The 14556-nt window shown below is 50.5% G+C and overlaps 1 protein-coding gene across 1 annotated transcript in view; it reads right to left on the bottom strand.

Annotated features, from left to right (window-relative positions):
• Positions 1-7059: 7059 nt before the first annotated feature.
• The window catches only part of C1H3orf20 (chromosome 1 C3orf20 homolog), an 80531-nt gene continuing 73034 nt past the window's right edge, over positions 7060-14556 (bottom strand). The window contains exon 14 of the mRNA XM_046664868.1: positions 7060-7201. Within this exon, the coding sequence (XP_046520824.1) occupies positions 7060-7201 (142 nt within the window). The remainder of the gene's footprint in view (positions 7202-14556) is intronic.

Genomic DNA, 14556 nt, shown 5'->3' with positions numbered 1-14556 from the left:
GGGTGAGTGGCAGCAGGCTGAATGTCATGTGTTTGCCATCTCTGAAGCATCCACGTGAGTCATGTCACAGCTTTTTGCTTTAGAAAGCCTTGGACCTCCCTATATCCAAGAAAGAAGATGACAGGAGGGAGCTTGAAGGAAAAATCAGGTACTCTAGTCAGATAAGAGTTTATGACTTTCTCAGATAATTTCACACCTTCCCATCATTCCTGGTCTGTTGGGGGCTGAAGCTGTATCCCCCTCTCATGATGTTTCCACGGAGAAGGGGGCTTCCTCTTTTCTCCCTCCTCCCCAGGGGACAATTTGACTTTGTAGCACTGGACATTTGTTGGCCCTGTTCCACCAGAGGGTGACATCCCTGCTCATGGCAGCTTATTTTTGGCCCATTTCAATGTGGGGAGCACCCTGCATTGGGCAAGGGCCTGCCCTTTAGAGATAGGTCTGTGCTCCCTGTGCATGCATCTGTTGAAGTGCACAGCTGAACATATAGGCCTTAAGGTTGGATTCAGGGTGGAAACAAAGAATGTGGACCGATGTTTCCATTCCAACCTTTACCAGAGTCCTGCCTGAGGGGCTGAAGGTACCTGTGTGCCAGGTCAGAGGTGGAATTTGCTTTCCCTTGCCTTCTAATCCTTGTGTGTCCTTGTGCTCAGGAGAGGAGGAGGGCAGAGTGGTTAGATGCCTAGGACCCCTAACAAATATCAGGATCTTAGGTATCAAAGGATGTAGGCTTGAGGACATAGCACGTCATTTCAAATCTACTTCTAGGGGGACAAATTTATAATTCAAAAAAAGCCTTTGAGAAGAGCATTACAAAGAGATAAAGGGAATGATCCAATGGAAGGATATGACACTTGTAAATATCTATGTGACTAACATGGGGGCACTAAATACATAAAGCAAATATTAACAGACATTAAAGGAGAAAGTGACAGTAATGCAATAATAGTGGGGGACTTTAACACTGCACTTACATCAATGGATAGATCATCCAGACGGAAGATCTATAAGGAAACACTGGCCTTAAATGAAACATTAGACCAGATGGACTTACTAGATACATACAGAATAGTCCATCCAAAACTCCAGAATACACATTCTTTTCAAATGCACATGGAACAGATAAATCACATATTAGGCCACAAAACAAATCTCAGTAAATTTAAGGAGACTGAAATAATGTCAAGCATCTTCACCAGCCACAACAGTATGAAACTAGAAATCAACTCAAGAAGAAAACTGGAAAAGTCACAAATATGTGGAGATTAAACAAAATGCTACTGAACAACTACTGGGCCAATGAAGAAATAAAAAAATACCAGAAGACAAATAAAAATGAAAATACAACATAGCAAAATCTATGGGATACAGCAAAAGTGGTACCAAGAGAGAAGTTTATAGCAACACAGGCCTACCTCAACAAACGAGAAAAATCTCAAATAAACAACCTAACACTACATCTAAAGGAACTAGGTAAAGAAGAATAAATGAAGCCCAAAATAAGCAGAAGGAAGGAAATAATAAAAAGCAGAGCAGAAATAAATGAAATAGAGACTAAACAGACAATAGAAAAGTTCAATGAAACTAAGAGCTGGTTATTTGAAAAGATAAACAAAATTGACAAACTCACTAAGAAAAAAAAGAAGCTTCAAATAAATAAAATCAGAAACAAAAGGGGAGAAATTACAATGGATACCACATAAATATAAAGAATTATAAGAGATACTATGAAAAGCTATATGCCAACAAATTGGATAGCATAGAAGAAACTGATAAATTCTTAGAATTATACAAGCTGCCAAAACTAAATCAAGAAGGGGCTGGCCCCGTGGCCGAGTGGTTAAGTTTGCGTGCTCCGCTGCAGGCAGCCCAGTGTTTCGTCGGTTCGAATCCTGGGCGCGGACATGGCACTGCTCGTCAGACCACACTGAGGCAGCGTCCCACATGCCACAACTAGAGGAACCCACAACGAAGAATACACAACTATGTACCGGGGGGCTTTGGGGAGAAAAAGGAAAAAAATAAAATCTTTAAAAAAAAAAAAAAAAACTAAATCAAGAAGAAACAGAAAATCTGAATAGACTGATCACTAGTAAAGAGATGAAAACAGTAACAAAAAACCTCTCCAAAACCAAAAGTCCAGGACCAGATGGCTTCCCCAGTGAATTCTACCAAACATTCAAAGAAGAATTAATACCTATCCTTCCCAAACTCTTCCAAAAACCTGAAGAGGAGGAGATACTTCCTAACTCATTTTACGAGGCCAACATTACCCTAATACCAAAACCAGATAAGGATGACACGAAAAAAGAAAATTACAGGCCAATATTGCTGATGAACATAGACGTAAAAATTCTCAACAAACTATTAGCTAATCGAATACAACAATACATTAAAAGATCATACATTGTGATCAAGTAGGATTTATTCCAGGGGTGCAAGGATGGTTCAACATCCACAAATCAATCAATATCATATTCCACATTGACAAAATGAAGAATAAAAATCACATGATCATCTCAATAGATGCAGAGAAAGCATTTCACAAGATTCAGCATCCATTTATAATATTTAAAAAAACTCTGAATAAAAAAGGTGTAGAAGGAAAGTACCTCAACACAATAAAGGGCATATATGACAAACCCATAGCTAATATCATACACAATGGAGGAAAACTGAAAGCCATTCCTCTGAGAACAGGAACCAAAGATGCCCACTTTCACCACTCTAATTCAGCATAGTATTGGAAGTCCTAGCCAGAACAATTAGGCAAGAAAAAGATATAAAAGGGATCCAAATGGGAAAGGAAGAAGTGGAACTGTCACTATTTGCCAGTGATATGATTTTATATATAGAAAACCCTAAAGAATACACCAAAAAAACTGTTAGGAGGAATAAACAAGTACAGTAAAGTTGCATGGTACAAAATCAACATAGAAAACTCAGCTGAATTTCTAAACATTAGCAATGAAATAGCAGATAGAGAAATCAAGAATACAATCCCATTACAACCACAACGAAAAGAATAAAATACCCAGGAGTAAACTGAACCAAGGAGGGGAAAGACCTGTATACTGAAAACTATAAAACACTGTTGAAAGAAATCAAAGTAGACACAAAGAAATGGAAAGATATTCTGTACTCATGGACTGGAAGAATTAATATCGTTTAAATGTCCACACTACCTAAAACAATCTACAGATTCAATGCAATCCCAACCAGAATCCCAAAGACATTCTTCATGGAAATAGAACAAAGAATCCTAAAATATATATAGTACAAGAAAAGACCCTGAATAGCCAAAAGCAGTACTGAGAAAAAAGAACAACGTCGGAGGTACCACACTCCCTGAATTCAAAATATACTAAAAAGCTGTAGTAATCAAGAGAGCAACTTACTGGCAGAAAAACAGATATACAGATCAGTGGAACAGAATTGGGAGCCCAGCAATAAACCGACACATTTATGGAGAGCTAATTTTTGACAAGGGAGCCAAGAACATACAATGGAGAAAGGAAAGTCTCTTCGATAAATGGTGCTGGGAAAACTGGACGGCTACATGCAAAGGAATGAAAGCAGACCATTATCTTACACCATGCACAAAAATCAACTCAAAATGGACCAAAGACTTGAATGTAAGACCTGAAACCGTGAAACTTCTACAAGAAAACATAGGCAGTACATTCTTGGACACTGGTCTTAGCAGTATCTCTTTGAATATGTCTCCTCAGGCAAGGGAAACAATAGAAAAAATAAACAAATGGGACTACGTCAAACTAAAAGTCTTCTGCAAGGTAAAGGAAACCATCAACAAAATGAAAAGACAACCTAACAATTGGGAGAAGATATTTGCAAATCATATATCCAATAAGTGGTTAATATCCAAAATATATAAATAATGCATACAACTCAACAACAAAAAACCAAACAACCTGATCAAAAAATGAGCAGAGGAACCGAACAGACATTTTGCCAAAGAAGACATACAGATGGACAACAGGCACATGAAAACATGTTCAACATCACTAATTATTAGGGAAATGCAAATCAAAACCACAATGAGATGTCACCTCATACCCATCAGAACGGCTATTACTAAAAGACAAGAAATAACAAGTGTTGGCAAGGATGGAGAGAAAAGGGAATCCTCATACACTGCTGGTGGGAATGTAAATTGGTGCAGCCACTATGGATAACAGTACGGAGATTCTTCAAAAAACTAAAAATAGAACTACCATGTGACCCAGCTATCCCACTTCTGGATATTTATCCAAAGGACACGAAAACACTAATTCAAAAAGGTATGCGCACCCCTGTGTCTACTGCAGCATTATTCACAATAGCCAAGACTTGGAAACAACCTAAGGGCCCATCAACAGATGAATGGGGGCTGGTCCCGTGGCCCGGTGGTTAAGTTTGCGCACTACACTTCAGCAGCCGAATTTCGCCGATTTGGATCCTGGGCGCGGATCTAGCACCGCTCATCAAGCAGTGCTGAGGCGGCGTCCCACATAGCAGAACTAGAAGGACCTACAGCTAGAATATACAACTATGTACTGGGGAGGGGGTGCTTTGGGGAGAAGAAGAAAAGAAATAAAAACCAAAAAATCCCCAAACAAAACAAATGAATGGATAAAGAAGATGTGGTATATATACACAATGGACTACCACTCAGCCATAAAAAAAAGATGAAATCTTGCCATTTGCGACAGCATAGATGGACCTTGAAGATATTATGCTAAGCCAAATAAGTCAGATGGAGAAAGTCAAATACCATATGATTTCACTCATACGTGGAAGACAAAACAAGAACAAAAAACAAACACATAGATATGGAGAACAGATTGGTGGTTTCCAGAGGGGAAGGGAGTAGGGGGAGGGCAAAAGGGGTAAAGGGGCACATGTGTGTGGTGATGGATGGTAATTAGTCTTTGGGTGGTGAACACGATGTAATCTTCACAGAAATAGAAATATAATGATGTACACCTGAAATTTATATGATGTAATAAACCAATGTTACCTCAACTGAAATAATTAATTAATTAAAAATAAATTGAAAAATGAAATTACTTGTAATAGAAATCTTTTGTATTATCAAGTGAACAAAAATATCACCCTGCAGTATGGATGTAAAAACAAAGCCTTTGAATGATACAAATAATAAAAATTAAGCCTCAAAAAATTCAGATTAAGAAAACATCTTACAAAGGGAGCACAGCGGTTAAGTGTGACATGCATCCCGGAACGCGGCCCATAGACTGGGGCCTGAAGTCTCTCCCGGGCTTGGAGCACAAGGCCAACCTTCGACCTTCGGCGGTCCTCCCCCTGCGCCTGAGAAGTGGCTCTCTGGAGCTGGCACTCAGCCAAGCAGGCCCAGGGCTGGTGTGACGTCCGGCCGGCCCTCTCAGGGGCCGCCGGGGAGAACTCAGCACAGCAGATGCTGGGACGGATGCTTGAGGCCTGTGGGCTCCAGGAAGGGATGTCTAATCCGCCAAAGGGCTCTGAGGCTGGGCTAAATGGGGATGTGAGCACAAGGAGCACGTGGCCACAGGGGCTCTGGTTTTTCGGGCGCCACCAAAGGGCCCCGGGGTATAGCCTGTTGCTGCCTTTTCCATCCTACTCCATGCCCCTCTCCCTCTCATTCCACCTGTCTCTTATTCTCCCTACCCCTTTCCCTGTCCTCCCTCCCCACCCTCCCCTCCCCTTCCTTTCCCCCTCCCCTCATGCCTCCTCCCCCCAGCACCCCCTTCCCTCCCACCCTCCCTTCTTCTCCCTCTCCCCTCTCCTCCCACTCTCTCCCTTCTCATCATCTCTCTCTCCCTCCCTCTGTCTCTTTTCCCACCTGCTCCACCTTTCTGTCTCTCTCCCCTCTTTTGTCTCTCTCCTTATTTTCCACCTGGGCCGGAATCTGAGCCCTTCCTGCACTCGCCTCACCCCCCCCCCGCCACAGTGAAGGGTAGCAAGGCACAGTTTAGTCCATCTGAAACCTCCCCAGGGCTAAGAGATCATTTGGCTTGCCCCGTGGGAGACTTTCATTTCCTTGGGAGTGGATGATTCTCGGGCTGACTTAACTGGTCACAGAGGAAGCTCCAGGTCAGAGCAAGTCTCCAGGCCGGCCTAGAACAGGGCTGTTGGGGGGCCTCTGGCCTTGTAAGAGCCAGCCTACCCGATGGCCTCACCCAGATGCTGGAGCACGCTTGTTTATTACGCAGGGGCTTGGAGAAGCGGGGTGGGAGCTGTGGAGGCAGGACCGGGGTGGCCCTGGGTGGGTGTGGGAGGAGCCGCGTCCAGGCCTAGCGCTCTGGGTGGCCGTGGGGGCGGCATCACTTCTTGGAGGTCGGTTTCTTCCAGTTGGTTATCTTGCTGCCTCTCCTGGTTTTGCTGGGAGGATGCAGATCCACTTCAGGCTGCTGAATTCTAAAAATCAAAAGAGAGAGAAGCAAATGCTGGGAAACGGGTGGAGAAGGCTGGTCTGGAGCCCCGGCCTGGCCTGGGGAGGTGGGCGTGGCCCTCTACCTTGCACATTTGAGACCTCTGGGTGTTGCTTTGACCTGGGGGTCCCAGCAGCACCTGTGGCCTTTCTAGGTGCTCACAGTTTGCATTTCTATCTTGATGAGAAATGTGTGATTTTCTTGCTCTTGCAGAACACAGGATTTGCTTCCCAGTGGCCTTGGCCAAGCCTGTGGACTTTCGACAGGTCTAGGAAGTTTCTCGCAGGGAGCCAGGGGGCAGTCTTCACCCTTCTCAGACTGATGCATCTGGGTTGTGGGGTTTCGCTCCAAAGTCCTCAAAGGCCTCAATCTCCAGCCCCCAGACCACTGCCAGCAGTTCCAGGGAGCAGCCTTCATGCCCCACTGGACACTGTGCTGATAAACAGGCCAGACCTCAGGGACTGCTGGAGATGGCCCATGCCCGGGGATGGGGTTGGGAAGTGGCATGCCCAAGGCCACTTAACCCCGAGAGGCCTCTACGGCCTGTGGTGGAGCCAGGGGCCCTGCTGGGAGGCACAGCCATTCTGCCGCCCACAGGAGGGCCCCTCAGCCCTGGCAGGGTGGCCACCTACTTCTTCTCAGCTTCAGAAGACGACGACTCCTCCACGTTGTCCCTTATGGCCAACGAGGAGAAGCTTCCTTGGATGTCTTCTGACCTTACTCTCTTGACCGAGTCAGGGTCTTCCGGGCTCCAGATGGAGGCTGGGCTGCTGTAGGGAGGCAGGGCAGGGAGGGCAGTGCTCAGCGAGGAACAGCCGGAGGGCCCAGAGCCGGGCGGCCCAGGCAAGCAGCCCCCGCCTGGCACGGCCCCTTCAATGTTCCAGCTCCTAGAAAGAAAGGGGCCCAGGTGCTTCTCCCCTCGAGGGGGTCAAGGGAGAACGTGATCCCCTGGGGACCCAGAGACTCACTGGCGGTTGGCTTCCCTGGCTTCTGTTTAAGGCTGGAATTGCCCTGATTGTGTGTCAGCGATACCTGTCCACCCAGCACTGACCGCCAGAAAGGCCTGTAGTGGGGCGGGAGGCTCCACAAAGCAAGCAAAGGAGAGAGGACAGGAAGCCAAGGAAATAAGTCATCGTGTATGGGGTTATGGGTTGACTGTGTCCCCCCAAATTCACATGGAGTCCTAACCCCAGCACCCCAGAAGGCATCCTTACTCGGAAATAGGGTCATTGCAGATGTAATGAGTTAAGATGTGGTCATACCAGAGTGGGGTGGGCCTCCACTCCGACGCACCAGGTGGCCTGACACAAATGGGGAGATGTGGACAGAGACATGCGCGCAGAGCGACAGCATGTGAGGACTGGGACAGTCTGCCATAGCCAAGGGACAGGTCCTTCCCTAGCACGCTCAGGGGGAGCATGGCCTGCCCACACCTTGATCTCAGACTTCTGGCCTCCCAAACCAAGAGACAATGAATTTCTCTTCAGGCCACTCAGTGTGTGGAACGTTGTGACAGCCGTCCTGGGACCTAACGAACACATGTGGTCACTCCCCACCTTTGCACCAACCCCAAGGCCCTGCAGCCGGGCACCGTTCTCACACGCCTTCCAGGCTATTGATGGCGTTGAGCATCACAGCAGCCCCGGGAGGCAGGCAGCTCAGGGGCCTTCGTCCCCATTTTACCGACAAGGACAGAGAGGAGAGGGGGCTTGCCGAAGGGACAGGACTGGCCCTTTCATTGATTGTCTCTTGGAATTTATCAAGCCCCTGCTATGTGACTTGCTTAAGGAAAGGGCATTTAAGAGACAAGTGTTGTGGTCGGGGGGGGGGGGGCTCTTCCATCATTGGAGGGCCCTAGAAAAATTGAAAGTGGAGAAATACCAAAACGGGGGTCACAGATCTGGGTACATTCCCAGTGTTTACATTTAGCAAACTAATGCCCCCCTCCATGCCTCACTCTACCGCCCCACCCCACACCACCCGCAGGGAGCACACACATGAAGTCCAAGTGGCCCCTTGCAACATGGCACTGGAGATGGGGCAAAGGCCTACGTGCGGGCCCTTGAGAAGTCGGGTCCCTGGTGGTCTGTGGAGGAATGTGGGCTGAGACCAGGGGTGCTGGCCTCCATGCCTGCTAGTCCCAGAGGGCAGGGTGGGGCTGCAGGGGCAGGGCCGGGCTGATGGGCTCCTGCTGGGCCGCTGCCTGGGTGATGGGAGGAGGTCCCCGGGCTCTCTGAGTACACAGAGTGCTTGGGAAGTGCAGGGGAAAAGCCCAGAAGGAAGAATGAACCCCTAAACCTCTCCATCATTCATTCATTTGTTCCACAAGTATTTGCTGAGCACCTACCCCCAAGCTGGGCTCATAGCCAGCCCCGCGGTCCCTCCCACCCTGAAGCGGCCCCTCCAGGGCGCTGGCCTCCTCCGTGGCCTCCCCGCGTCCAACCTCACCCGCACAGCGTCCACGCTGCTGCCTGAGGGCTTGTCCTCCCTGATCTGGCCTTGTCTCTCCCACTTAACACCAGTCTGTAGCTCTCCAACTTCTGCAGGGTGAGCCCCCACTCCCTAGAGTGATGCCCAGCTCAAGGCCCATGAGAATCTGGCCCGAAACTACCAGTACGTTTTTCTAACAGCACCCCTTGGCAGCCCCCCTAAATCCACAGCTCTCCTGCTCCCTGGTCCCCACAGAGCTCCACACCCTTGCCCACACTAGCCCTGCCAGGAGTGCCTTACCCCTCCTCTTCTGCTGGGCCTTCTACTCATCCCTCAAGGCTAGGCTCCCATGTCACCACCTCTAGGAAGCCCTCCCTGAACTCTCGAAGGAGTGGTTTCCTCCACTGTTTATCATGGTGCACGGTTTGCAGCTCTGAGTCTGCCTCCAGTCACCTGAGCAGAGGACTTGATCTTAGCAACCTGGCATGGCTCTTGGGAGGTATGAGTGAGTGAATGAATGAATGAACTAAATGACATCAGGGGAACGTGAGTGACCAGGCCAGTGGGGCCACATGGCCATCCTGCTGGGATAACAGGCGCACTCCTGTTCCTGCCAACAGTACTGATCTAGAGATGAATGCCAAGACCATCCTTGGTCAGGGATAAGTAGAAAAGGCCACCTGGAGGTTTGCTTGAGGCCAGCCCCTCTAGTCAATTCAAAAACCTTGGTACTCCCCTCAGTGATAAGGAAAACATCAGCAAGGGCTGGCCCTTATCAGACCACCTCTCCGCAGCGTCAAGGCCAGCCCCTGTTTCAGAGCCGCTGGCCCACTTCCCGAAGGTAACTTCTCCCCACTCAGCTCATTCAGGGCACACAACAGCATACACAGCACCGGTCACTACAAAGTCAGCTCCCAGTGCGTCAGCTCTTACAGCTTTTGATTCTCTCAACTCACTCCTCTGAGCATGGTCTTGAGAGAATGCTGTGCCCATCCCACAGGGAGAAAACCGAGGTCCAAAGAGGGCGAATGACACATCTAAAGTCACGGCTGTGGCACCCTGCCCCTCCAGGGCACGTCTCTGCCCTCGCTGGCTCCCTGCACGAGGCGTTCAGAGCCTAGGTCAGCTTCTTTGTAGGAGGCCCACCTCCTGGACCCCACATTGACCAGCCGCTGGGCCTGGAGCCCACAGCCTCACTGTCTTCTCCCCACCACCCTGTGCCGGCCCCAGGCAGGGCCCCAGGGGCAGCACCCAAAGGCAAGTCCAGGTGGCGGGGCACTGAGAGCAGGGTGAATCTGTGCTCTGTGGCGCCGAGGTGAGGACCAGGCTGCCTCTCCCTGTCCCCTTTGAGTCCAAGATGGACAGGGGTGGGTCTCTTGAGACTTCCTGTGCTTGGAGAACTGCAGTGAGCAGGGAGGGGGAGCTGTGGTGATGCTGAGGGCTCCCCTTGGCCCCCACCAACCTGCCCCTGCCCCCAGGGCCCGGCATTTTTTAGGAACTCAAAGCACAGCTAAACCGAGAAATAATGTCAAGCCACGTGGGACACAGGGGAAGGACCCTGGTGAAAGCTGCTGACAGCAGGATACAGATGAGAGAGTCGGGGGACGGGGATGGGCATTGCTGGGTGCCCCCAGCAGCACACCGAGCTTCTTGACGTGGCCAGGAGGGTCTTGCTGCTCTCTCTGCCTGGCCAGCCTTTCTCTGTCACTCCTCCCCTGCGTCACACCCTGCCCTGTTGGTGCCCCCACTGCAGCACAGCATGCCTCTGCTCACAGGCACAGGTCACAGGGCCTGTGAATCGCTGTGACCTCTCTTGGCCACAGTGAGGACTCCCCGAGCCAAGGAGGGCGGCAGAGAAGAGCAGCAGCCTAAGGTTCAGGCGGAAGCAGCCCAGACTCACGAGGGGCCACCTCCTCAAGATGCAGCCCCATGTGTGCTCTGGTTGTCCTTCCGGCCGGCTGCAGCCCACTCCGCCCAGGAGCTTTCTGCACTGCTCCGACCTGCGGAGCCCCTCCTTGGTCAGGGCTCCCTCCGTGCCCTCCATCTGCGGGCCCAGAGGTTTGGCTGGGTGAGGACAAGCCCCGTGCACCTCTTGCATATGTGCCACTGCTTGACCCCAGCCCAGAGCCGCAGAATGTCAGAGAGAACCCAAGACGGCAAGGGGGGCAGAGCCAGCATGGATCAGTGCCAAGCACAGGGCTGCCCCCGGGGGTGGGAGGGCCACTGTCTGCTGAGTGAAGGAAGGCAGGGAAGGAGGTGCAGGGTGGGTAGGGGGCAGTGGGGGTCCAAGCCTCCCACAGCTCTGGTCTCTAGGCTGGTCCTGGCTCCCAGTTTACCCAGCCAGGAGCCTTCACTGGGCCTCACCTTGGTGCAGCCCCCTCAGCCCAGTCCCAGGGGTCAAAGATGAGGACCATGGAAGCTCCCCCTTCTGGAGGCCACCCCACCCCATAGGCTCCCTCTCTTCACCCACCCCGTGCAGCCTGGCTGGCTGGGCCTCACGCACGAGGAAGGAGCTGCTCCGCGGAGCACTCAGGAAGCCTTCTGTGGGGAGGGCCACTGTGGACAGACTGTGAGGGACAGACGTGGACAGGCTGCTGGAGCAGGGGGACATGTTCTGGTGGCCAGAGTGAGCCTGGGACCTGGTGCCACCAGAGCAAGGAGGTTGAGCTTTGGAGAGCAACCAGCCCTTGCCCAGCAGCTCACTAGCCGAGGAGACAGCCCTTCCCTCCCCCCTCAGCTGCAAGCGCCCGCAGAGCATCTCCTCCTAGCTGTTTAAAAGACTGTGGTTAAAAGCACATAACGTAAAATTTATCATTTTAACCATATTTAAGTGTCCAGTTCAGCGGCATTAAATACATTCACATTGCTGTGCAACCATCACCACCATCCATCTCCAGAACTTTTTCATCTTCCCAGACTGAAACTCTGTATCCATTAAACACCAAGCCCTCATCCTCTTCCGGCCCCAGGCACCCACCGTTCTACTTTCTGTCTCTAGGAATGTGACTATCCAGGGACCTCATATAAGTGGAATCGTGTAGTATTTGTCTTTTTGTGACTAGCTAATTTCACTAGCTTACTGTCCTCAAGGTTCATCCATGTTGTAGTATGTGTTAGAATTTCCTTCCTTTTTCTTTATCCCTTCACCCCTCAATGGACACTTGGGTTGCTTCCACTTCTTGGCTACTGTGAATAATGCTGCTATGAACATGGGTGTACAAATATTCCTTTGAGACACTGCTTTCAATTCTTTTGGGTATGTACCCAGAAGTGGAATTCCTGGATCATACGATAATTCCATGTTTAAGTTTTTGAGGAAGCGCCACACTCTTTCCACAGTGGCTGCACCATTTTACGTTCCCACCAGCACTGCACAAGCATTCCAACGTCTCCATAACCACTCTAACGGTTGCTACTTATTGTTTTGGGTTTTTTTTGATAGCAGCCATCCTAATGGGGATGAGGTGCTATCTCACTGTGGTTTTGACTTGCATTTCTCTAATGATTAGTGCCCTTCACTCTTTCACATCAATTTCTAGGTCTTTGGATCAGTGAAGGTGAGCAGGTCGAGGTCCTGTTCACCTCCAAACCACCAATGCTGAGTGTGAAGCTGGACGTGTGGCAGCTGCTCCAAAACTGATGGAGTGGCATGACTTTCAGGCTGAAAGAGGAGGCTGCTTCTGGAGTGAGGGGTCTCCCATCATTAGAGGTATGCGAGGGGCAGTCGCATAACCACGGCAGCCAGTTATCAGTGGACACTCTGTCAACCAGCCCTTCCTCATTCTGACCTGACCTCTGCCTCCCTGGGATAAAGTCAGCCCTAGGTGATGAAATTCAGCAAACGTTTCCCATGGGGCCTCCTATGTTCTGGGCCCTGAGATGAGTGGAGGACGCAAACAGAGGGGAGATGGGACGTCTAGGGCATGTGACACAGGACACCCTGCCCTCTGGGCTGGTGCAGCTTAATACATGCAGAGAGACCTGCAGCCCTTCCCATCCCACTGCCTGCTCCTCAGGGCAGGGCTGTCCCCAGGCAGCCCCAGCTCCTCGGGCCTGTGTGAGTCTGGGGCCCTCGTATTGGTCTCACAGTCTCCCCCAGTTGTCCTTGGCCTGGCCCTACCCTTTTGCTCTGTTTGTCACAACCAGTCTACTCACTAGGCAGGAGCCTACCCCAACCTCACTGGGGCTCAGGAGGAGCGCTGCCTCCCTGGGGAGCTGAGCTCCGCTGCTGGCTAAGAATAGACCTGGGGCCTCTTCCCACCCACAGCTCTTGCTTCTCCATGGTGGCTTCACAGACCCCAAGCCCAGACTGAGGACTGTCTCTGTGGCTGGTTCCTCTTAGGAAAGAGAAGGTCAAAGAGCCTCCAGGCCAGTGACCAGGGCAGCCTTTCTGGATCTGGCTCCCAGCTCTGCCCACCTCCCAGCATTTACTCTGCTGACCTGTCTCTTCTCCTCTCAACTCCCTACCTCTAATCCTCCCACTACAGCTGTACAAAACCCAGCAGATTCAAAGTCTTCTCTGCAGGATGGTGTCAAGATGGCGGTGTAGGTGGACTCTGAACTCACCTTCTCCCATAGATGCAACCTACTCTTGGAATGATTACCCCTAAGAGAGGACTGAAAACTGGATAAAGGGAACCCCAACAACGAGACAGTGTTGACTGAGGTGGAAGAAGCAGAAGTTCCTTTCTGGAGAGAAAAAAGCCACCTTTGACCAGCCAGGAGCAACCTTAAGGTATGAAACCTTCCCTGGAGGAGTGGGGGATCTGAGCAGGGGAGCATTACCACAATAAGCAGCTTTTAGACTCCCAACTGAGATAGGTGTCAAAATACCTCACTTTGCTGGCTGTTAACTACAGTGGGGAATACCCCCAGGAAAGCTATCAGACATAAGGGGAAAAAAAGCCTGTTCTTAAAGGACACACACACAAATTCACCTGTTTCAGAAAGCAACCTAAAATCACCATGAAGAAAGGTGCACAGTCCTTTGGTGAAAAGAGACTCACCTGATAGGCTCTGAGTGCATCTTGATGAGAGGTGAGACCTCTCCAGGGACTGAGACATTGGTGGCAGCCACTACTGTGATGTGGTACAGGTATGCTGACATAGGTGCTGGCAGATGACATTGGAGATCTTCCCCTGGCCTGTTACACAGGGTCTGCCCCTCCCACTAGAGGACCTATTTAATCCAGCTCAGTCAGGGCAGGCAGCCCACCTACTAGACCGGCCCCACCCAACAGCAAGCCTTTGGGCAACTTGTGGGCCCGCATAAGTGGGGTGCCTGGAACCTCTGCAGCCAGGTGAGTGAGTCCACCTCTGCAGGGCAGGACATGCATGAGGGGTGGGCCTGCAGCAGTGGAGTATGTGGGGCCTCTGAAGTGGGGTGACTGGGTCCACTTCAGTGGGTCAGGGCATGTGCATGGGGCAGGACTGTGTTGATGGAGTATGTGGCCCTGCAGGTGGTGGGGCTTGTCAGCTACAGCAGACTTGTGCTTCTCAAACAGCCACATAAGGGATCAGCTCCACCCTCCAAAGCCTGAAACAATTGGGTGCTCCCATGCCTAGGGGTAGCCCCATTCAGCTGCAACCCTGAGAGAGCCAACAACAGCCTTGCAGGCCAGAGGCCTACAGCAAGTGTAAGCGCCAGCCATGCTGGGAGCCTACTCACTTAACAGAAAAACTACAACAGGAACGG

This window comes from Equus quagga, chromosome 1 (assembly GCF_021613505.1).
Source record: "Equus quagga isolate Etosha38 chromosome 1, UCLA_HA_Equagga_1.0, whole genome shotgun sequence".
In the NCBI taxonomy this organism is placed as follows: Eukaryota; Metazoa; Chordata; class Mammalia; order Perissodactyla; family Equidae; genus Equus; species Equus quagga.
Note: the sequence above shows the minus strand (reverse complement) of the source record. Positions and strands in the feature narration are given on the sequence as shown.